At 39.2% G+C, this 24,000-nt stretch overlaps 1 protein-coding gene across 3 annotated transcripts in view; it reads right to left on the bottom strand.

The window, feature by feature from the left end:
* Positions 1 to 24,000, bottom strand: part of BTBD9 (BTB domain containing 9) — a 419,689-nt gene that overhangs the window by 106,026 nt on the left and 289,663 nt on the right. For all 3 annotated transcript variants that reach the window (XR_010946847.1, XM_067753105.1, XM_067753106.1), the window contains exon 8: positions 3,819 to 4,008. Coding sequence is in view for 2 of the 3 variants with exons in the window: in XM_067753105.1 (XP_067609206.1) it covers positions 3,819 to 4,008 (190 nt within the window). In the remaining variant the exon portion in view is untranslated. The remainder of the gene's footprint in view (positions 1 to 3,818; positions 4,009 to 24,000) is intronic.

Raw genomic sequence — 24,000 nt, 5'->3', positions numbered from 1 at the left:
GGAAGAAATGGTTTATGTGGATGAAAACAGACAAACAAAAGAAATCTTATCCACACAATAATTCTGTCCTCTCTCAGGAATAAAGAATGCAGTAATCAAGATAATCCATGTTTGAGACATTTGCCTCTGTGTTCACCATCTACAAAGAAACCTGAAATTTTATAGTCAGTATACCTTGTGATTGGGCCCCCAGAGGAAGAGGTTCCAGAACTGCCAGATCTCCTCCCTCTTAGATGGAGAAAGTGTTAGTCACTCAGCTCTGTAATGCTCTCCCTCGAGGTGTTGATTTGGAATCTGGGCTTCTTTGGATACAGTGACTAGGAAAGCAAGTGAGTCATCACAAGCAATAGAAGCCATGGGTCAAATGTCACTGACTAATCAACCTGTCATTTGTCAGTTACCCATCCCCATGAAGAGACACCACTGATCTAGTTTCCTATCAATAAACATCTATCTGGGCACATCAGCTGCTGCTAACCATGGCCTGCAGAGATATCCAGCATCACCCAGAGGCATTGGTGGTTAAGAAATACCTCTCCCTTTCTTATTGATAATGTCACAGAAGAGGCAAATGCAGTTCCTGACAACGTAATGTTAGTTTCATAGGGACGTGTCTCTCTGAGTGTTCAGCCAGTTTCATGGGCTTCAATTGCATGGATTTTCTCACTGCAAAAGCAATAGCTGGGCTTAAGGAAGGTGGAGGCTTCACGCGGTGCTGAGATACACAATTCTGCCTTTGGTTGTGCTCATGCTCATCATCCCCCTCTGAGTCAGGAAAAAGAAATTGTTTGGGGAGAACCATTCTTTTTCCACATTTAAAGAAAACCAAATGGCACGGTTCTCTCTTGTCTCTCTTAAGCTCCAGTAACACCTTTTATCTGGAGTCAGATTCAACATCTCTGACTGAGTAGAGCTAGAGGCCAAGGTAGCCTTGCCACATGAAAAGCTTGTTTGTCTCTTTCTGAGTTGTCACCTTGGCAATGACCTCATGAGGTCCCTGCTCGATCTAAAATTCTGGATCTCCCACTATACCCGCTATAATTTCCCCTTCTATCTTGATAGACTACCTCATCTGCACATTCAATCTGTCAAGGAACACTTATTCTGAGTTGTCACAGGCTTCATATATCGGGTGAGGCTGGGAGGAGGCAGCAAGTAAACAATTATAATACAAACATGACAAATGCTCTGGGAGGAATTACATACAGAATGTACGGAATCATTGAATAGGGATGGCTAAATCAGCCCAGGAGATGATAGAAGGTTAGGGAAGCATTCCCAAAGGAGTGAAGTCTTGAAGGGTTTATAAGAGCCAGGTAAAAAGGGGTGATGAGAAGGTAGTGAGACACACATGTAATGAGAACAGCATGTTCTAAGAGTTGAAGGCATGGGGTAAGAGAGGGGTGACACATGCAAAACTGCAAGTAGCTGGATACGCTGAGACAGTACGTGTAGGGGTGGTGGAGAGGCAGGAGACAAGGCTGTACGGAGAGAAGTAAGTCACATGTTCTTTTTTTTTTTGGCAGTACGCGGGCCTCTCACTGTTTTGGCCTCTCCCGTTGCGGAGCACAGGCTCCAGACGCGCAGGCTCAGTGGCCATGGCTCACGGGCCTAGCCGCTCCGCGGCATGTGGGATCTTCCCGGACCGGGGCACGAACCCATGTCCCCTGCATCGGCAGGCGGACTCTCAACCACTGCACCACCAGGGAAGCCCAAGTCACATGTTCTTAATGCCGTTGTCTGAACTTTCTCCTTAAGGCAAATAGTAGCCATGAATCCTCTTAAGAAGGGGCATGACCACATCAGATTTGTGGTAACAGTGTGGGAGATGGTTGCAGGTGGGGAAGAGCTACGTAGAGAAGAGAAACTACAAAGATGCAACTATGGTGATGGCAGTGGGGATGGGGAAGAGAGGAAGGATTTGTGAGATATGTAGGAGCTGGTATTGACAGCTGACTGGTTCAGTGGGGGAGGTGAGGGAAAGGAAGGAGTTTAGGAAGATTTCCATGTTTTTGGCTCAGTGGATGGGTGGATGAGCAGTACCACTAAATCAGATGAGGAAATCGCAGTGTGAGGCAACTTGAGCAGGGAAAGGGGAGAATGGTGGAATTCCATTTCTGACATATTGCTTTGAGATGCACAGGGACCGTTGTTGGATGCGGGGTAGAGAATGTGGGGTGCCAGGTAAGCAGACAGAATACAGGGAACACTAAAAGAGAGTGGGCAGAGCTGCTAAGCTGCCAGTTTGCTTCTATCTTCATTGGCAAGAAGACTGGTTTTCAAATTAGAAATGGCAGAACAAACATAAGAGAAAACTGAAGCCCCAAATAGGTGAAGTGAAAGAAAGTATCTAGTCATTTTAAATGATTTCAAGTCTCCTGCTCAGATGAGTTACACACCAAGCCTTCTGAAAGAAATTGCAGATGCAATCTCAGAGACACGATTGGTAATCGTCAAGAATTTGTGCAGACTCTAAGACAAGAGAAGGACAACTGTTTTCCAGATTTTTAAGGTAAAGAGAAAAAGACTGTAATGGGAAATATTCAGATAAGTTTCACACCATTTATGACAAAGATTCTAGAATGACTTATTAAATAGATGGCTTATGATTACTTTAGTTAATGCATGCAGCTGAGAAGAAGGAAGGAGGGTGCGTTGATGGCTATCTGACGGAAGTTTATTTATACTGCTAGCTTGTCCACACTGATTGTGGCTTGTGTCCTCCCCCTTCCTAAGCACAAAGTGAGTTGTCTGGCCTGCAGTATGAATTCAAGGCTTCTTTATCTGTGATTTGCTGCCTGTGGTACTCAGCCTGTATGTGGCCCTTTATGAAAAGAGGTTGAAAATTTAAATGAAGAAACCAACAGTCTGAATTCTCCAAAAAATCCAGCATCACTTGTCAGGGTACCCCAGGGAACCGACAAGCAGCATTAACCTCTGCAGTTATTAGCTTAGACATCAATAAACCTCTGTCTATTAGAATCCCACTACCTTATTTTTTGTGCTGTTTCTTTCTTTACACATACTAACTTTAAAATGAGAACAGGAAGCAGTAAGGAAAATGTGGTACAGCATGATGACAGGAAGGCAGTCATGTCTCACCAACATCTCTACCTCTGGCAGGCTAAGATACAATGTAAAATATCTTGTGTTAAAAAATATATATATATATACACACACACACAACATTAGTCTTTCAGAGACCTTCTCAGAACCTTAAAAAAAAAAAGGGCAGCCTATTTGAGACCCAGATGACTCTCTTGAACTAAAGTATATCCTCTGGGAGATGTCACCAGTGTCACATTTTAAAATTATATGATCCTACAAATCAAGCAATAGTGGGTTAAAGTTCCCTTCTTAAAACAAAGCGAAACAAAACAAAACAAAACGAAAACAACCAAAAACCCAGACGTGAAGATTAGTAAAAAGATCTTTTAGAACCAGGTTTCATATTCAGATCTGTTTGGTTCATATATAAAGTCATTTATTCGAGTTGAAAATGATTTTGATATCCTGTAAGTTCCTAACCAATACAAACTGAGACTTGTGCTGTATCCAGGGAGAGGCCCTAGTCCTCGCCCTCCACAAATCTAAACTAGTCCCTCCACAAGTCTAACTTTGGTGCATCTCCCCACCAGAAAATCCAAACAAGCACCTTGTACATCTTTGTCCCTCCTTTTCCATCTCCTCCTCTCCATATTTAGAGCAAAGAACAGAAGAGTATCTTCACTGAAGTTACTGGGATCGTCAATGTACCAAAACACAATTTGCACGTGTCTTCCATTTTAAAAGTAATAAATGAAAGGGAATCTTCTTACCGTATTGACCCAATCATGTATGGCTGTGCCAGTTGAACCACAATTGCACCACTTCCTAGCTGATGACATGTATAGCCAGAATCCCAATCATAGTTCTTAGTGTCCCCATTCAGCAAGGCATTTCGGCTCCGACTGACTCCTTCAATCACGCTGGCACAATCAGCAATTGTTGCAACGTTCTCCATGGGAACTGTGAATCCAACACAAGATTCAGCGTCAAGATAAAGAAGCCAAATATATCCCACCAGTGTGCTATGAACAAAATTAATTAATTACTATCAATAATAAAATAGAAATTAGAGCATCTTGATTATCTCAAGATATGAACACATTTCCATGCCAAATAGCTTTCAAAAAAGATGAACCTGAGGCTGGAACAAACCAAACCACATGTAGCAATTAACCCTAAAGAATTTTATTACAAAGAAACATGATACCCCATAAAATATAGAACGGATAAATACATTGTGAAATATTACTACAGTGGGAAACCACACAGTAGTTGAGATTAATTAACTACAGCTATATCCAAATTGATTAATCAGAAAACAATGTTGAGTGAGAAAAGCAAGGCACAGAAAAACACAGTGCATGAGTTCATTTATACAAAGCTTTTTAAAAAGGCAAAACTAAAAATATAATTTGTTTAGGGATACATATATAAATGTAAAACTAAAAAGGAAATCCAGGGAATTATTACACAAAATTCATGATCATTTGTATGAGAAAGAGGGAGATGAAATCTTCGAGGGACACCTACCAATGTGTCCAAACATTAATTGATTTCATTTCCAAGATGAAATCCTGGAGGGGCTTCAAAACTACTGGTTTTCTTCTATTCTCGTGAGGCGATAGGTACATAGGCACTTGTTTTATTAGTACTCTCTAAACTGTATATATTTATTACACTTAATAAATGTAGTACGTTTGTTTAAAGAAGCATGACATATATAGATTCAGTATTTTAAAATTCATAAAGCAGGAAAACAATCCAGGACATGGTACCAATCCCTTTGCAGAATATACAGTTGCCCTCGGCCATGATTCATTTCCCTTTTTTGTCTGTTTACTACTCTGAGCAATTCAACACATACGCTCATCTCTTTGTTCATGAACTGCTGCATTCTGAAACACCAGCTCTGTTTTGATTCTGTGTCTCTCTATATACTTCAAGTCCACATCCACCTGTTCATTTACAAAAGTCTAGGGTATCCACAAAATGATATAGCTGTCCAAAAATGATGTAGATCCTCTAAACGCTGAGAAGAGAATGATAAAAGGTGAGAGCCTTTTAAGTCCACTGGGACCTTTTTTGTGCATTTACTAGTGCTGCGATTTTCTTCAGAAATTTAAATTATTTAACCTAAATCTACAATTAACCTTAGCTACTTACATTCAAGATGTGTAGCTTACTTTACAAAATTTTAAAATGGCTTGGAAAAAAGACAATTTCTTATTAGATATATACTATACTTTTCAGTATAATATTATACTCTATGCAAAGAGAGAGGGTGAGCAGTACTACTATCATGCCAAAACATTTCTAACTTTATAATGATGCAGAGTAAATAATCTTCCATGTATCTTCTAAGCAATGCATTAACTTTTCAAAGGTGGGCATGCCTGTACTCGAGCCCTCATCTACCTTCACTACTTGCTTGCTCCCTCATCTCATATACCTTCACTGCTTGCTTTGCTCTCTGTAGATAAGGACAGCCATCCACAGATAAAGAAGAGAGGAAGGGAAGGAGGAAGGGAGAGAGACTGGATTTTCTGGCCATGAATCCCTTGACTATGAAGCTTAACTCTAAAGCAATAAGCAGAATCTCTGGTAAAGTAACCTGTGAGAGCAGTGTACTGGCAGAGAAGGGGCTTACAGAAAAGCCCCCCTCTGACTTTGAAAGGAGAAGAGATAAAGGACTATATTTAGAGGCTAAGTCATGGTACCTCCATCTCATGGAAAAGGGGAAGTGTTCTGTGATTTGGAAGAGAGAACTAAAGGAAGTGGCACAAGATACACAATAAACTGAGCTGAGACATAAAATCACACTGTAGGTAGCTTAAGCTGCAGTAAGAGACAGCCTCCATTCTCCCGGGTGCTTAAATAGCACACATTTATTTTTCACCCACACTATGCATTCAACGATGATCAGCAAGGTGACTCTGAGCATTGCATCATGCAGGGAACCTAGTGACGGAAGCTTTGTATTGATTGATATATGCTTCTTCGATCACAGCGGCAGTGAGAAGGGAGTGAACTGGGCACTGGCTCTTAAAACTCCTCCCCCAAAGCAACACACATCACTTTGCTCACATTTTGTTCACTAAGGCAAGTCACAGGGCCTTACCTAACTTCAAAGGGGTTAGGAGAGGGCTAACTTGTTGTGTGCCCAGGAGAAGAAGGGGAATATATGGTCAACAATATTAACGTCTACAATAAACATTAAACCAGGATGAAGGAACGTTCAATAGCCAGATAAATCTAGTTCATTTGTGTAAAGTATATAAAATATTTCAATGTATAAATATACCAAAGGGACATTTAGATTGTTACCATTGTTTTCTTTGTGATTACAAACGTGTCTTCTTGTGTACATAGGTAAGAGTTTCTTCAAGGAATATGTAAGACATATATATGTATATATTTATACACACACACACACACACACACACACACACACACATACGGAAGTGGAATTACACTTGTGGCTATGAGTTACCTCATTGGCAGGATGTCAGTCCTTTCTTGGTTAATGTTGAGTTGAAATATTTAATCTTTTCCTATATGATTTGTGTTTTCCCTTTCTTGTATATAAATTCTTTCCAACCCCAAATTTATAAAGATATCTCCCTATATTTTCTTCTAAAAGTTCTCAAACTTTGCTTTTCACGTTTGGTTCTTTAATCTATTTAGGATTTATTTTTGGTATGCTATTAAATACAGATCTACTTTCACCTTTTATTCATAAGGTTAGCTAATTTCCCCAGCACCATTTAATGAACAGTTCATCGCTTTCCTCCACTAGTTTATGTTACTTTAGTCACGTATAAAGTTTTCATACGTATCTAAATCTCTTTTTAAGATCTGTACTCTGTTTCCTTAATTTGCCTAGCCTTGTGCCTTTACCATATTGTTTTAATTACTATAATTTTACAGTATCATAAAATTTGACAAACTGAACACCTGTCTTCCCTCTCCTTCGCCTTCTTCTCTGTTTTTCTTCAAAATTACCTTAGATATTCCTGGCCCTTTCAGGAGAATTTTGTGTTTTGTTTAAGTTTTCAAATATACTAGCATAAAGGATTCTTCAATATACGCAAATCAATCACTGTGATACACCATATTAACAAATTGAAGGAGAAAAACCATATGATCATCTCAATAGATGCAGAAAAAGCTTTTGACAAAATTCAACACCCATTTATGATAAAAAGCCTCCAGAAAATAGGCATAGAGGGAACTTACCTCAACATAATAAAGGTCATATACGACAAACTCACAGCCAACACTGTCCTCAATGGTGAAAAACTGAAACCATTTCCACTAAGAACAGGAACAAGACAAGGTTGCCCACTCTCCCACTATTATTCAACATAGTTTTGGAAGTTTTAGACACAGCAATCAGAGAAGAAAAAGAAATAAAAAGAATCCAAATCGGAAAAGAAGAAGTAAAGCTGTCACTGTCTGCAGATGACATGACACTATACATAGAGAATCCTAAAGACTCTACCAGAAAACTACTAGAGCTAATCAATGAATCTGGTAAAGTAGCAGGATATAAAATTAATGCACAGAGATCTCTTGCATTCCTATACACTAATGATGAAAAATCTGAAAGGGAAATTAAGGAAACACTCCCATTTACCATTGTAACAAAAAAGAATAAAATACCTAGGAATAAACTTACCTGAGGAGACAAAAGACCCATATGCAGAAAATTATAAGACACTGATGAAAGAAATTAAAGATGATACAAACAGATGGAGAGATATACCATGTTCTTGGATTGGAAGAATCAACATTGTGAAAATGACTCTACTACCCAAAGCAATCTACGGATTCAAGGCGATCCCTATCAAACTACCAATGGCATTTTTCACAGAATTAGAACAAAAAATTGCACAATTTGTATGGAAACACAAAAGACCCCGAATAGCCAAAGCAATCTTGAGAACGAAAAACGGAGCTGGAGGAATCAGGCTCCCAGACTTCAGACTATACTACAAAGCTACAGTAATCAAGACAGTATGGTACTGGCACAAAAATAGAAATATAGATCAATGGAAGAGGATAGAAAGCCCAGAGATAAACCCACGGACATATCGTCTCCTTATTTTTGATAAAGGAGGCAAGAATATACAATGGAGAAAAGACAGCCTCTTCAGTAAGTGGTGCTGGGAAAACTGGACATTTACATGTAAAAGAAAGAAATTAGAATGCTCTCTAACACCATACACAAAAATAAACTCAAAATGGATTAAAGACCTAATGTAAGGCCAGACACTATCAAACACTTAGAGGAAAACATAGGGAGAACACTCTATGCCATAAATCACAGTAAGATCCTTTTTGACCCACCTCCTAGAGAAATGGAAATAAAAACAAAAACAAACAAATGGGACCTAATGGAACTTAAAACCTTTTGCACAGCAAAGGAAAACATAAACAAGATGAAAAGACAACCCTCAGAATGGGAGAAAATATTTGCAAATGAAGCAACTGACAAAGGATCAATCTCCAAAATTCACAAGCAGCTCATGCAGCTCAATATCAAAAAAAACAAACAACTCAATCCAAAAATGGGCAGAAGACATTTCTCCAAAGAAGATATACAGATTGCCAACAGACACATGAAAGGATGCTCAACATCACTAATCATTAGAGAAATGCAAATCAAAACTACAATGAGGTATCACCTCACACCAGTCAGAATGGCCATCATCAAAAAATCTAGAAACAATAAATGCTGGAGAGGGTGTGGAGAAAAGGGAACCCTCTTGCACTGTTGGTGGGAATATAAATTGATACAGCCACTATGGAGAACAGTATGGAGGTTCCTTAAAAAACTAAAAATAGAACTACCATACCACCCAGCAATCCCACTACTGAGCATATACCCTGACAAAACCATAATTCAAAAAGAGTCATGTATCACAGTGTTCATTGCAGCTCTTTTTACAATAACCAGGACATGGAAGCAACCTAAGTGCCCATCAACAGATGAATGGATAAAGAAGATGTGGCACATATATACAATGGAATATTACTCAGCCTTAAAAAGAAACGAAATTGAGTTATTTGGGGTGAGGTGGATGGACCTAGAGTCTGTCATACAGAGTGAAGTAAGTCAGAAAGAGAAAAACAAATACCGTATGCTAACACATATATATGGAATCTAAAAAAAAAAAAAAATTGTTCTGAAGAACCTAGGGGCAGGACGGGAATAAAGACGCAGACGTAGAGAATGTATCTGAGGACATGGGGAGAGGGAAGGGTAAGCTGGGACGAAGTGATAGAGTGGCATGGACTTATATATACTACCAAAAGTAAAATAGATAGCTTGTGGGAAGCAGCTGCATAGCACAGGGAGTTCAGTTCAGTGCTTTGTGACCACCTAGAGGGGTGGGATAAGGAGGGTGGGAGGGAGACTCAAGTGGGAGGAGATATGGGGATATATGTATATGTATAGCTGATTCACTTTGTTATAAAGCAGAAACTAACATACCATTGTAAAGCAATTATACTCCAATAAAGATGTTAAAAAAGAAAATGAAAAAGAAAAAGAAAGCTGTAAGCCTTGATGTGGGACAAAAAAAAAAATCCTAATATACTAGCATAAAAATTTTCACAGTATGGTCTCATTATCATTCCAAATATATATATATATATATGTATAATTCTTTTGTGTGTGGTATGCGGGCCTGTCACTGTTGTGGCCTCTCCCGTTGTGGAGCACAGGCTCCGGACACGCAGGCTCAGCGGCCATGGCTCACGGGCCCAGCCACTCCGCAGCATGTGGGATCTTCCTGGACTGGGGCACAAACCCATATCCCCTGCATCAGCAGGCAGACTCTCAACCACTGCGCCACCAGGGAAGCCCCCAAATATTTTTATTTGTACCTTTTCTTCCTTTTTTTGTCAGTCCTATACATGTTTGTCTACTACATTAGTGTTTTCAAAAAAACAATTTTCAATTTTGCTGATTATTTTCTTTATTTCCTACTTCACTAAATCTGCTCTTTTTATTATTTCTTCTTTCTATTCCTTTGGATTTATTCTATTTTTTTCTAAATATCTGAAGCAAATAATGAGCAAAACATTAACTTTTCTTTTTTTCTAATAAATGCATTTAAAGCTAATATTTTACCTCTAAGTCCTGCTTTATCTTTACCCTTAAGTTTTAATATACAGTGTTTTGAAGAGTATTAGAGTCAACTATGGTATAGAATGTTCCTCCATCTAGGTTTTCTGACATAAAGTGTTTTAAAAGTTGATTGCATCTAAGTTTTTTCTAATTTCCATTAAGATTTTTGTTTGCTTCACAAATTATTCATAAGAATGTTTTTTAACTTTTCAAGTTTTTGTTACTGATTTTTAATTACACTGTAATGTGGATTAAAAGGTGTGGTCTGTATGATACCGACTTTGTAGAATTTGATGAGATTTGCTTTTCTGTGGTCTAGTTCATGGTTCTTATAAATATTTTACATGTGCCTGAAGAGAATGTGTATTCTCTAATTTGGGAGGTGTATGGTTCTATATATATCTACTATATCAAACTTACTGAGCTGTTCAAATCACTTACATGTTTATTAATTAATGGGAGAGGTTTGTTTAAATTTCCCACTATGACTGTAGATCTGTCAATTTCTCCTTGTAATTCTGTCAATTTTTGCTTTATGTATTTTGAGAACACATCATTTCGTGTATATTATTTTAGAATTATATCTAACTGGTAGATTGAACCTTTCATCATTATGTAGTGTAATTTTTTATCTCTAATAATCCTTTGCCCTAAAATCTACATGTTCTGATGTCAAATAAATATAGTGCCTTTATTTTGGCTACTGTTTCCTTAGCATCACTCTTCTATTTTTCTGGTCTCTTGTGATAACATATAACTAGATTTTTGAAAAATTCAGTGTCCTTTGTCTTTTAACTGGCAGATTTACATGACTTATATTAATTGTTATTACTGATGTATACTAATTCACTTTTTGAAAAAAAAATTATTTATTTTAGGCTGTGTTGAGTCTTTGTTGCTGCACACAGGTCCCCTCCAGAGGCTGCGATAGAGGGCCACTCCTCATGGCGGTGTGCGGGCCTTCCACTGCAGTGGCCTCTCCTTCTGCAGAGCATGGGCTTCAGGTGCATGGACCTCAGCAGTTGTGGTGCCCGGGCTCAGTAGTTGTGGCTTGTGGGCCCCAGAGAGCAGGCCAGGCAGCTGTGGCGCATGGGCCCAGTTGCTCCACAGCACGCGGGATCCTCCCGGACCAGGGCTCGAACCTGGGTCCCCTGCATTGGCAGGCTGACTCCCAGCCACTGCGCCACCAGGGAAGTCCCATTAACTCACTTTTATTTCTACTTACAAGTTTTTTTTTTCTCTGCTGCTTCCCCCGCCTCTCTGTCTACTCTGTTTCTATTTTCTAACGGATTGAATTTCCTTTATTTTCCCCACCAGCTATCCCTACTGATTTGACTGGGAAGTTATATGTTCTATTTCTATTCTTTTACTAAATTCTATATATGCATACCAGACTTAACAATGCCTAAAATTAAAAATCACATATTCCCTTCTCCTGAACAATATAAAAGATCTTAACACTTTTTCATACAAATCATCTTGCCTCTTGGCTTGCTATTCTTACCTAACATTTTACTTCTACCTTGTTTTAGACTCTCAAAATCAGTCATCATTATTATTATCTCATACAGCCAAAACTTATTTATTCACATTCACCAATTTATTCACCTTTACTTTTTTTATATCCTCCTTTCTTCTTGGTTCAACTTCCTTCTAAGACACATCCATTCAGCAAAGTCTTTACTTGAAAGTATATTTTGCCACCACTCTTGAAAAATAGTTTAATTGGGTATAGAACTCTAAGTGAAAAGCTGTTTTTCCTCAGCACTTTTAAGATATTATTCCATAGTCTTCTAGCTTCTACTGTTATGTCTGCTATCCCTCTAACTGCTGCAATTTGTTTTTTTCTCCACAGTTAATTTTAAGGATTTCTTTTTGGTTTTAGTGTTTTGCAATTTTACTATGTTGTACCTAGATGCAGACTAAATTTATCCTGCTCAGGACTGAATATAAGCACTTATGGCTTTTATCAAGTCTGGAACATTTTAACCATTATTTCTGTGAGTATTGATTCTCCCTCATTTTCTGTTTTTTTTTCTTCTAGAATTCCCATTAGACCTCTGTTGGAACTTCTCATTCTATCCTCTCTACTTCTTAACCTTCCTTTCATTTTTTTCCTCTTTACCTCTTTTTGAAGCATTCTGGGTAATTTCTTTAAATTATTGTTTGTGTTCACTGCTTCTCTCCAGGTGTGTCTCATCTACTGTTTAACCTGTCCACTGAGTTTTAAAATTTCACTGTCAAACAAAAACTACCCAGTATTGAAAATAAGTGAACTGAAGCTATGTGTATTAGCAAGGGTCAATCTTACAAAGAAAGTTGGTTAAGAAGAACAAGTCAGAAAAATACAAAGCGTACAATTCCACTTCTATTGTTCAGTGATAGAAACCTAGTGAATCTCACCTATGTGGTGAGATTAGAAAGGAGAGCTAGGGAGTAGTAAACACAAATTCAGATGAATGGTGACCTCCGGATAGGAAGATAGCAGGGATGTGCTGTGGGGGGAACACACAAAGGGCTTTAAAGACTTGGTAGTGATATGGGAACATATGTATATGTATAACTGATTCACTTTTTTATAAAGCAGAAACTAACACACCATTGTAAAGCAATTATACTCCAATAAAGATGGGAAAAAAAAAAGATTTGGTAGTGTTCTATTTCTCAAGATGGGTGGTGAGCATGTGAGTGTTCCTGCTCTCCAAACTTTATGTATATGTTCTTTATGTTCTTTTCCACAAATGGAATATTGGTTATTTTTTAAATTCCACAAATGTTAATACTGTTTTTATGAAAACCAGAAATATGGCAAGTAATTTCAGAGGGTTTGAAAGGATAAACCTTTTAGGATTCTTTACAATGCTGATGTGCTCTGTAGTATCCACTAGGTCTAGACGGTTGTCCTTGTTGACTCCCCCTGAGTTTATCAATTTCCTCCTAAGCTACCTTACTGCTTCACAATTTTATCCCTAGATGATCTGATTTTAACTAGTCAATTAATGCAGCAGCATCAGAGACGATCATAAAATCATTAGTGATATGGTTTAAAGCTCTTTGGGAAAAAAGGCTGGGATAAGCACTCAGAATTCCTTTTCTAAAGACATATTTAGAAATATTTATTAAAGAAGATTCTTTCGGTCTCCAACATTTTCTCTAAGCAAAACTGCCCTAGTAATATCACCCTCTGACCCTCTGGAATCTTAAGGTAGTCTAACATATGCTACATTAAAGAACTTTGCCTTCTTGGGACTTCCCTGGCAGTTCAGTGGTTAGGACTCCACACTTTCACTGCTGTGGGTCTTGGTTCAATCCCTGGTCGGGATTTTAAAAAAAAGAACATTTCAAAAACAAAAACAAAAACAGTGCCTTATTAACAAAAAATCCTATATCTATGTGCTGGAGAATAGTATTCCATGGTTTCCACTTTGATCTTGACATCATCGTTCATTAATGTTTTTCAGTCAAAGTCTGGATCTACAAAGGGTGCCCAACACAGATAAACATAGACACATATAATACACAGAGATAGACTGTATTAGTGAAATCTACACCAACTCCCAAATTTCCTTTCAAGAAATTGCTTTTGCTAGAACTCTACTAGCAACTTGATAAACAACTGTACTTATTCCATAAGGTAGAAAATCAGATCAGCACTTTTCTTAATTCTCATTCCTATGTTTTAAACAATGAGTGAAATTAACAATATAACGACCAAATGATGCCAACGGGTGGAAAGAAGAGAAGGATAGGGACCTGGGCACAAACCCTGTGGATAAAGACTTTCTGTAAATGACCAAGGTGAGACCATAATTCCAGCACGGGGCCAATTCTTAATATCCAAACCAGTATTTCAATCTGATCTAACTTGACAATTGGAGATTTAGCATGTGAGTTTCATAAGGGCAGGAAATTTTGTTTCTTTTTTTCACTGCTGTATTCCCAACTGATAAGAAAGAGTGCCTAGCATATAGCAGTTATTAAATAAATATTTGCTGAAAGAATGAATCAGAGCTGGAAAAGCATGCATATATAGGTGTGGCACTTAACATAGCTCCTTACCAAAAGCTAGAAAATCTAAAAGTTACTGAATAAAGCAGAAAAAACTGCTTTCTAAGGGAAAGTTTTCTTAAAAAGTGAAGTATGATCAATCTCTGGGTCTTGACCTAAACATTAAAAAGAAAACAATCATGCCCACTGCAGAAGAGCTGCTTTATAAGCACTACATATACCCTCAGCTCTCGCAACTTCTCTTCCCCTAAAACTTTGTCCCACATACAGAAAGACTGGTCACTCATGGTAGACTGAAATATTTTCTGATAGGGAAACCATTTGGGGGAGAACAGGAGGAAGAGGAGGAATGTATATAATAACATGACTTGTAAAGACTGTGGAAGCTTTTTTATGCCTGACAGTATTGCTATCGGGTTATAGTCATACTGTAAGAGTTCTCAGAGAAGAGGTCTGTCCTAAATGTCACCACTGGGTTTACTAATATAGACCACTTCCTTCATTTCAGCAGGAAAAAATTCTGTTATTAATTCTTCCTAGAAACACAAACCTCAGCCTGCCTAGTTGGACTGCATAATAATTACTCAATGGTTTGAATAAATCCTGTGGTCTTTTTTCCTGGGAAAAATTAGAGAGTGATTCTAACTGACTGCAATGCACAGAAGGTGCCATACTGTTTTTCTTCCCATAGGGGCCGGGCCACGCCCCATTTGAATGTTCATTACCGTCTTTCATATGTGTCTGATAAATTTATTAAAAACACCATCTGGATGGAGCTCAGCTTTGTGCTGTATTTCCAGTCTTCCAGTTTCCTCCCTTGTCCCACTGGAATTTCTGCCCCAATTTGTGTCACTTTGTTTACAAAACCATATTGCCAAAGCCCAGCATCTCACATCTGTCTCTTTCTGGTTTTCCCTTTGCCATCCTTCAGCTACATACCTATTACAATAGCCTGTGCTAGGAGCAAAGGGGAAGTGCCTGGGCAGAAATTACTTTTCCCCCTCTGTGCACATAGCAATTCTGCTCAGACAAATTTAATTTGCTGCTTCTGAATGCAAAAATTGCATGTTAACAAAGTGTATACATTCTGCAAGTGTATGAATATTGGGATGACTCACACTGTGGGGAACTGCAGAAAAAGTGATCTGAAAACAATTGTACTGTCCTCTGTTCTTACACAGCACCAGGGTGGCCAACAGCCTGCCTGTAAATTTAATTCAGGAGTAATAAATTTTTTAAAAGGCAGTATTACTTCACTAGGACATGACCTGAGGGCCACCTGTACCAGCTATATTTAAAGATAAGACTGACATGTTATTTAACTGTCTCCAGAGATCACCTTTGAGAGATAGGGGGAAAAACCCATTTGAAACAGTTTTTAAAAGTGAAATAGCACTTAGCACTTAACAGAGGATTGTCATCTTCAAAAACAGTGCTTGATACAGCAGAAACTAACACAACAACGTAAAGTAATTATACTCCCATAAAGATGTTTAAAAAAAAAGAAACAAGTGAGCAAGTAAAAAAACAAACAAACAAACAAATAGTGCTTGTGTTGGGCTTCATGCAATGTTTCCCTGGCTGTTTTCATTGCAAATTGTTTTCTAATAGCACAGTGGTTCACGCAGCCATCAAGTACTTAACAGTCTCAGGGAGATTCTTCTCTGTTGCCAAGATTTTCAGTTACAAAATATTTCCTTCAAAAAGACAACTAGGACTATCAGCTTAAGGTCACATCTAGATATTCCCCTACAGACCTACACTATTTTTTTAAAGGGGGACTTACCCTAGGGGCCTAACCACAGGCCTACATAGGAACTTGTTGCTGACCAGGCAAGCTTCCAACCCAACTGCAATCCAACCTTCTGTCAACTTACTCTAAAGGGAAAAATACTCACAGCTGTTATGTCTGAACAGCTGTAAATGAACAATAGCTAATTAGAGCACAAGCCCATTTTTCTTGGAAACTATCAAAAAGCTACAAAAATGTATTCTGCAACACTGGCACTAAGTTACATTCATTTCTGGTTTTACCTATCAGGTTAAAAAAAAAAATCAATTTTCTTGGTGCAGCCACTATGGAAAACAGTATGCAGGCTCCTCAAAAGACTAAAAATAGAGTTGCCATATGATCCAGCAATCTCACTCTTGGGCATATATCCGGACAAAAATATAATTTAAAAAGATACATGCACCCCTATGTTCATAGCAGCACTATTTACAATAGCCAAGACATGGAAACAACCTAAATGTCCATTGACAGATGAATGCATAAAGAAGATGTATATATATACAATGGAATACTACTCAGCCATAAAAAAGAATGAAATAATGTCATTTACGGCAACATGGATGGAACTAGAGATTATCATACTAAGTGAAGTAAGTCAGAAAGAGAAAGACAAATACCATATGATATCACTTATATATGGAATATAAAATATGACAGAGTTGAACTTTTATGAAACAGAAACAGACTCACAGACATAGAGAAGAGACTTGTGGTTGCCAAGGGGGAGAGAGGGCGGAAGAGGGATGGAGTGGGAGTTTGGAGTTAGCAGATGCAAACTATTATATATAGAATGGATAAACAACAAGGCCCTACTACATAACACAGGGAAATAAATATATTAAATATTCTGTGATAAACCATAATGGAAAAGAATATTTAAAAAAGAATGTATAGGGCTTCCCTGGTGGCGCAGTGGTTGAGAGTCTGCCTTTCGATGCAGGGGACATGGGTTCGTGCCCTGGTCCAGGAAGATCCCACATGTCGCGGAGCGGCTGGGCCTGTGAGCCATGGCCGCTGGGCCTGTGTGTCTGGAGCCTGTGCTCCGCAACAGGAGAGGCCGCAACAGTGAGGGGCCCGCGTACCGCAAAACAAAAAAACAAACAAAAAGAATGTATATACATATAACTGAATCACTTTGCTGTACAGCAGAAATTAACACAACATTGTAAATCAACTATATTTCAATTAAAAAGAAATCACTTTTCAATCATATAGTATATCACATTACATTGCTGAAGAAAACCCTTTAAACTTTCCTTTCCAAAATATGCCCCGGTTCCCAGCACCGTGGAAAGGCTGCTTCCTAACACAATTCCAAAGGATTCAGTCATGACCATCTCTCCATATCTGCAGGGGAAGCCCATGGGAAGAAACCAGACCTTGCCTTTTCAATGCTGGCGACCCATTCCTCTGAGCCTCTTTTCCTTTTTTCTTTGTTTTCATTTTTGTCTGTTTCAGTCAGTATAATCTGTGTTCTCATCATTCCTGTTATAGCTCCAATTCTAAACATCACCAACGTTGCCCAAATCACACACCCTATCTTGAGATTATAAGGACGTTGACAATCATGCTGGGTTCTATTTAGCCAGTGACAGGAAGAGGTAACACTTTTCCAAACTTTAAATGTGGCTTTCCCTTCTCCCAAAGTATGCAAACTTTATAACTTTAGAAAGTTATAGCTCCAAACATGTTTCAGAGAACATGGCAGTTTATAGAAGACGGAGGTGAGAAATCAGAGGTGGTTATTCCCAGGGGCAGAGGTGAGGTGGGGTGGGGTCAGTGGATGCCAAGTAGGCATGTTCACCAGGATTAGTGAATTCACAAAGCACCTTCCAGAACTAACTGCTTAAGAGGTTTACTCTCTTATCTGTAGTTTTCAAACTCCAGCATTCACGCTGGGGGTTTTAGCTGTGAAAATCTTCCATTCAAAAAGACCTTAAAGAATCAAGCATCAGATGTTTAACAGCGGTAAGCACTGCAGCGAATCAAAGGGGGATTCACTCTGCAGGTGAGGCCTTTAAATTTAGGACAAAGGAATTTCCAGATGTAAGAAAAAAGATAGCCCAAACAGCTAACTCTGTGTTTGAACTAATAGGCAATATCTCATTGGGGTGACTTTTTTCCTTTACTCTGGACAAAATCTGTCAGAGAAAGACTCTACATCTGCCCCCTACATCACGACAAGTTATTTAAGCTGATATGGGGAAAAATACCTAACATACAAAAAGTCACTGAAATTGGTTTTGCAAGTTTAGGAAACCCTTTCTCCAAAAAATTTATAAGTTATAATGTAAAGGGCATCTTTTTCTATGAGTAGTATAAGAGTTTTACATGGATTTATTTTTCCTTATGTCCTAAAAGATGTTGATATCAACAGAGTTATTTTTGTTCCACACTAGTAGTTGAAAGGTCTTCTCAGGCCACAACAATTTTGTAACTCAAGATCAGAGATGTCACCACAGCCTTGGGGGAATATTTCTCATTCGTGTTAAGCATAGAACAAAGATGTACAAGAGTTTTTTAAAAGGTCCACAAAAGAAGCAGTGGTTTGCACAGAAATGTTTGTGTGTTTTTTTTAAACCATCCCTTTAACAAAGTAGTAGCTCTTCTCTCTCTCTCTCTCTCTCTTTTTAAAATTTTTGTCATTTTAAGCTGGCGGATGTATCTGGTTCAAACTTTAAGTCAGAATGATTCTGAGATAATGGATAACTTGAGTCTTATGATCTTGAATGACGGTCCTTTAAAATGTATCAATAAATATAAAATTTGAGATTTTACTAACAATAGTTATCAGCAGTGAGGCAATCAAACATTAAGTGGAATCCTGTACATTTTACAGAAAATGTCCCAATCAGATCTGTGGCAAGTATGCTCCTACAGTTCCACTTTGGCAGAAACTGCCTGCCACAGATTTTGGAGGCAGAGAGAAAAAGGTGGGAGATGACACCAAATTCTCACATGTTTTAGTTCCCACAAAGCATCCTGGATTGAACTGTGTGAGAAGGAAAGAATCTCTGAGAATCTCAAGGGAGCAAGACTGGAATTCAGAAGAAACATACAGGTAAAGGTGAGTCTTAACTTCTGAATATTGAGCTTTCAGAATTGAGACTCTGTAATCAAATCCCACAGGATGCCTGAGGAAAAACTTACCTCCCTGGGCTCTCCCAGTTTTAGCCTGAGGGGCCAGCCCAGGGCTGTGGGGAAGTTGAGCAATCCCCTGGGTGAGACTGAGGTTTTGCTCCCTAACAGGCGAACTTGGGGTCCCTGGGGAAATCTGTCTACCTAGCTTCAAAGACTGACAATCAAAGTCTTGTAAGTTCCCTGGAACAACTTTACTCATACTCCCTAAGTAAAGTAGTTATGAGAAAAAAAAAAACTCAGGAAAAAGTACGATTTACACTACCTCTGGAGGCCAAAGTTAATCTAGATTGAAGAAACAGAATCATGCTATGTTTTCCAGTAGGCTTACAGTGTATGATGAAATGAGTCTTGTCTAAAATACCATAAAAGGCAGTTTAAAAAGCACCTTCTGCTACTACTCTCAATTAATTATTCTTCTAATGGTTTACACTTAGTGCTTTGGGAAATGAAAAATGGGTGTGAGTATTTTTAAACAGAAGTTTATTATGAATATTCTGGGACATGTCAGTTAGGAAGTATCTTATTTCTGAGTTCTAGCTCTCTTTGCATCATGTCTCTATACTTTAATTCTGAGAGGAAAAACATTTGCTACCCTCTGCCTGCCTTCAGCTCGAACATCCACTGGACCAAGGCAACGGACTGGAAAGCAGGTACCTGAGGAACTCACCTCAGTTCTGCAAACCATGCCCTAGGCAATCTCGAGAAGGCCATTTAACCACCCCGTGACTCAGTTTCTTTACCCATAAAGAAAAGAATCCCTTCTTCCTTCTGCCTTCTTATGAATATTGAAAGAATAAATTAGATCATGTTCACAAAAGCATCCTGAGATTTTCAAAAAATCACAAGATCCAGGCTTGGTGCTTCCCTAGTCATGAAGGGCCAGGCTTTCCCCACATGGTATGGGTAGGTGGGACCAGCATTTCAGAAATCTGGGTATTACACAAGAGATGAGACTTTTATTCTCATGAGTCACCTTGTAATTGTAAAAGGATAGGAAGCAGGGAAAGGAAGAACCAATAACAATTCTACTGACCAGCAAAAACCTATTAGCACCTGCTAGTGTAATATGCAGCTGGCAGTTTCAGAAAAACCAAGAAAGCACTTCCTTCTGGTCGATATTTGCTGGGGACAGCAATTTCTGACCTACTGAATCAGATCAAGATCATGGGAGTTATTAGACCAAAGAAGTCTCTTTGTGCTAACAGTACAGTGGCTGGGGGGGTCTCCTTTCATTAAACAAAGGGGTCTGTCCACAACCTGCCTTCTAGGATAGTCACCGCTTTGAGGTTTCATGAGCTATCACCATTGAATGAACAAATCAAAACGCATTAAAAAAAAAATCACAGACACAAATAGGCTTACAGTTTACCAGTGATATGGACAGTGATAAATGCCATATGGGTGCTCTACTCTTCTTGGGTGAAAGCAGGATGGGGGCCGGGGGAGGGGAGTGGGAGAGGGAGATGGAGAGGGAGAGGGAGAGGGAGAGGGAAGGTTCCCTACAGTATTTAGATGGTCTTCAAATTTTCATAATTTCCTTAGGGTGTGCTCGTTGCCAAGTTGACAGATGTCGCTGGAAAAACCTGTACTATTCTGAAGAAAGGCTAACCTTTCAAGAGGGAGAGAGGGGGAGGGAGCCAGCGCACCAGTTCGGAGAAGAGATGACATTAAGCTGGACAGCAAGCTACCCTTAGCAAGCTGGATCTTTGAAAGGCTGTGATAACACTGCCAAGGAGAACTGTCGGGGAGAAATCTCATTTCGCCATGGTTTTCCTTGCCATGAGTTTAAATTAGTTTGCGGGGTTTTTTTTTTTTTTTTTTTTTTGCGGTACGTGGGCCTCTCACTGTTGTGGCCTCTCCCGTTGTGGAGCACAGGCTCCGGACGCGCAGGCTCAGCGGCCATGGCTCACGGGCCAGGCCGCTCTGCGGCATGTGGGATCTTCCCGGACCGGGGCACGAACCCGTGTCCCCTGCATCGGCAAACGGACTCTCAACCACTGCGCCACCAGGGAAGCCCTTAAATTAGTTTTTAAAACTAAACACTAGATGCCCTAGACAAGTCAATAATTATTAATTATTACTTTTTTAAACCACCAAGACTCCGATGCTAAGTTGCACAACATTACCCTAAAAGAAGTCATGGCTACGCCATTTTATACTCTCTCCTAAGCGTTTACCCACTTTCTTTTTCATTCACTCTTCCTGGTTGTACTTTATACATAAAGAGAAATGGGTTCTTCAAAGAAGACTGCCAATGATCTTATCCCAGACTTCCCCGCTGGGTGCAAACATACGCGCCTCTTTTGCTTGCTTGGCCCTTTACATTTCCTAATGAGAGCCTTTCAAAAGAGGATCGAGAACGCTGAGTATTAATTTAAGGGACAAAATGGTAGTTTAGCAAAGCCCCAGTCCCCTTCCACCAAATAAGAGGAGAAAGCACGTTAGGGTCTCCTTGTTTGAGATCTTCAGCCTGTAGGTCAGCCAGTGCAGCCAAATCAGCATTTAACTGATCAGAGCTGGGGCTGGGGAAGGAGGGGAAAGCCAACGGCGCCCAGACCTTCCTTTGCAGCACATATGCCTCTGTTCTCTTCCTGAGGAAGACCGCATCTCCTTTTCACCTCCAAGATAGTTCTCTTGCATTCCCAACTGTAAGCCTCCCACTCAAAAATCCACATGCTCTTGTTCATTAATGTGACCATTAGTCATTTTTTCCTGTGCCCTGGGTACACCCAATGCTTTTATCAGCTCTGGTAAGGAGAGACTCACCTAATGTCTTCTTATGAAAGGCAGATTACCAACCTACCCATTTAAAGATTAACAGTACTGTGCCATAAGGAAAATTATACCTCCAGCTTGAAAAGCTGCAATTGGGGAACAATTTTACAGGATCATATTCATTTATATCAATTATCTTGTTTATCAAAGACAATGAAACCCAAACTGGTAGTAAAAAGGTACAGAGTGCACTGTGAGGAATAATTAGGTCTCACCCTCCTGGAGGCCGATAGCCATTTACCACTTCACTTTGGGAGGTGATGTTTACAGTGTCTGTTTTATAACTCCCTTCACATTAACTTTCAAATGTCAAAAGCAGGCAGTTAATTGTATATTATACAAAATGTCACATATATAAAATACTGAGATATAAAATTATTATATCCGATCTACCATAAGAAATCCTGCCTTTTAGATTTAATAGCTTGTCAGTCTCTGGATCTCAGCTTAACTCCCATTACATGGACTGTGTTTGCCAGGTAGCCCCTGTCTGACGAATAAACTTCTTTGCCTGCACTGTGTCCTCAGCCAGGTGAGAAATAAAAATAAAATGATATGACAATTACTATTAAAGTAATATGTACTAAGAATGGGAGATATATGAGCAGCAATGTCACATGTTCTGATTTCATTCCAGCTCTGAGAACAAGATTCAGAGAACCATGATGCAAAGCTTATCAAAGCAGTTTAAACTGAAGAGATTGAGTGTGCACTGCCCAAGTTCTTTAAAGCTACTGCGTGTTCACACCAACAGCCTGTGTCTACCCCAGAATCTCTCTACCACGAAACTACACACCAGCATGAGAATTTCTTTTCAATCACCTGCCAATTTTGCAGAGATCAAATCCTCTCCCTCTGCAACCCACTATTCCAATCTTGCCAAAACCAACCCTTCTGGCAATCTCTTTGTCTGCAGGCTCAAAGAACCCAATTCTCCTCTAGACCCATAAAGATCAGACAGACAGGAAGGAGAAGAGTGCAGCCAGAAAGAAGGGAGGACATACAATAAAGCAGTGTGTTTCTATGGGGAAGGAAAGGAGAGGCCAGGACATCAGCTGGGGTGGAGGGAGGCCAGGAGGGCTCCTTGAAATCCATTAGATACAATTTATACACTAAAATTTTTGTGGCTAAAATTTAATGAAACAAATGAATAAAGAGAGATACCAGTTGACTATGGAACTCCCGTTTCAGCCCATTTCCATGGGCACAGGATGGAAAACATACAATTTTGTGCCCACAGGAGGTTAATGCTTTCTGACATGACTGAGGGCTTGGATATATGTGAACTTGCTTGACTAATCCACACAACCAGTGAAGCACTGGTAAGAAACTCAGAGCTACAGTAGCTCATCAAGTCATTGAATTTATGGTTAGAAAAGAATCTTAAGGACCACTTAGTCCAAGGCACAGAAAATTTATATCTTATTACATATTGATCCAGAAAACAGAAAAAGAAGGAAAGCTTCTCAAGTCATTTTAATGTAACTTTGGTTACAAAATGACTTTGAGATGAGAAAAGAAATTTATAGGCCCATTTTATTTAAGAAAATAGGTGTAAAAACTCTAAAATAAATATTAGCCAACAAATCCAATAATTATTTAGAAAATACATCATGTCCAAGAAGCAATTATCCTAGGAATGCAAGTATGGGTCATCATCAGAACATCTATCATTTCAGTGGGTTAAAGAGTGATTTTGAGCAAAGGAGTGTTCCAGTAAGATTACTCTGGCTGGAGGGTGAAGGACAATGAGAAGGACTAGAGAGGATGGGGGAGACCCATGAGTAGAAAGACCAGGGCAGTGGTGAGGAGAGATGGTGGTGGCTTACACTAGGGTGGTAGCAGTAGCAGTGGCCAAAAAAATCACTAGGGATTAGAGAAATGCAAATTAAAATAAAAAGATACTACTTTATGGCCATCATAATGGCAGAGTAGAAAAACACATATATGAAGTGTGGGTGCGGACATGGGGAGGAAAAGGGCTCTCGTGCACTCCTGGTGGTGGGAGCGTAAACTGGCACTGCCCTGCAGGAAGGCAATCTGGCAGTATGCATCAAAATAAAAGGTAAGCATGCTTTAGTACTCAGGGATCATACATTTG

The sequence above is a fragment of the Pseudorca crassidens genome, chromosome 10, assembly GCF_039906515.1.
Source record: "Pseudorca crassidens isolate mPseCra1 chromosome 10, mPseCra1.hap1, whole genome shotgun sequence".
NCBI classification, from domain to species: Eukaryota; Metazoa; Chordata; class Mammalia; order Artiodactyla; family Delphinidae; genus Pseudorca; species Pseudorca crassidens.
Note: the sequence above shows the minus strand (reverse complement) of the source record. Positions and strands in the feature narration are given on the sequence as shown.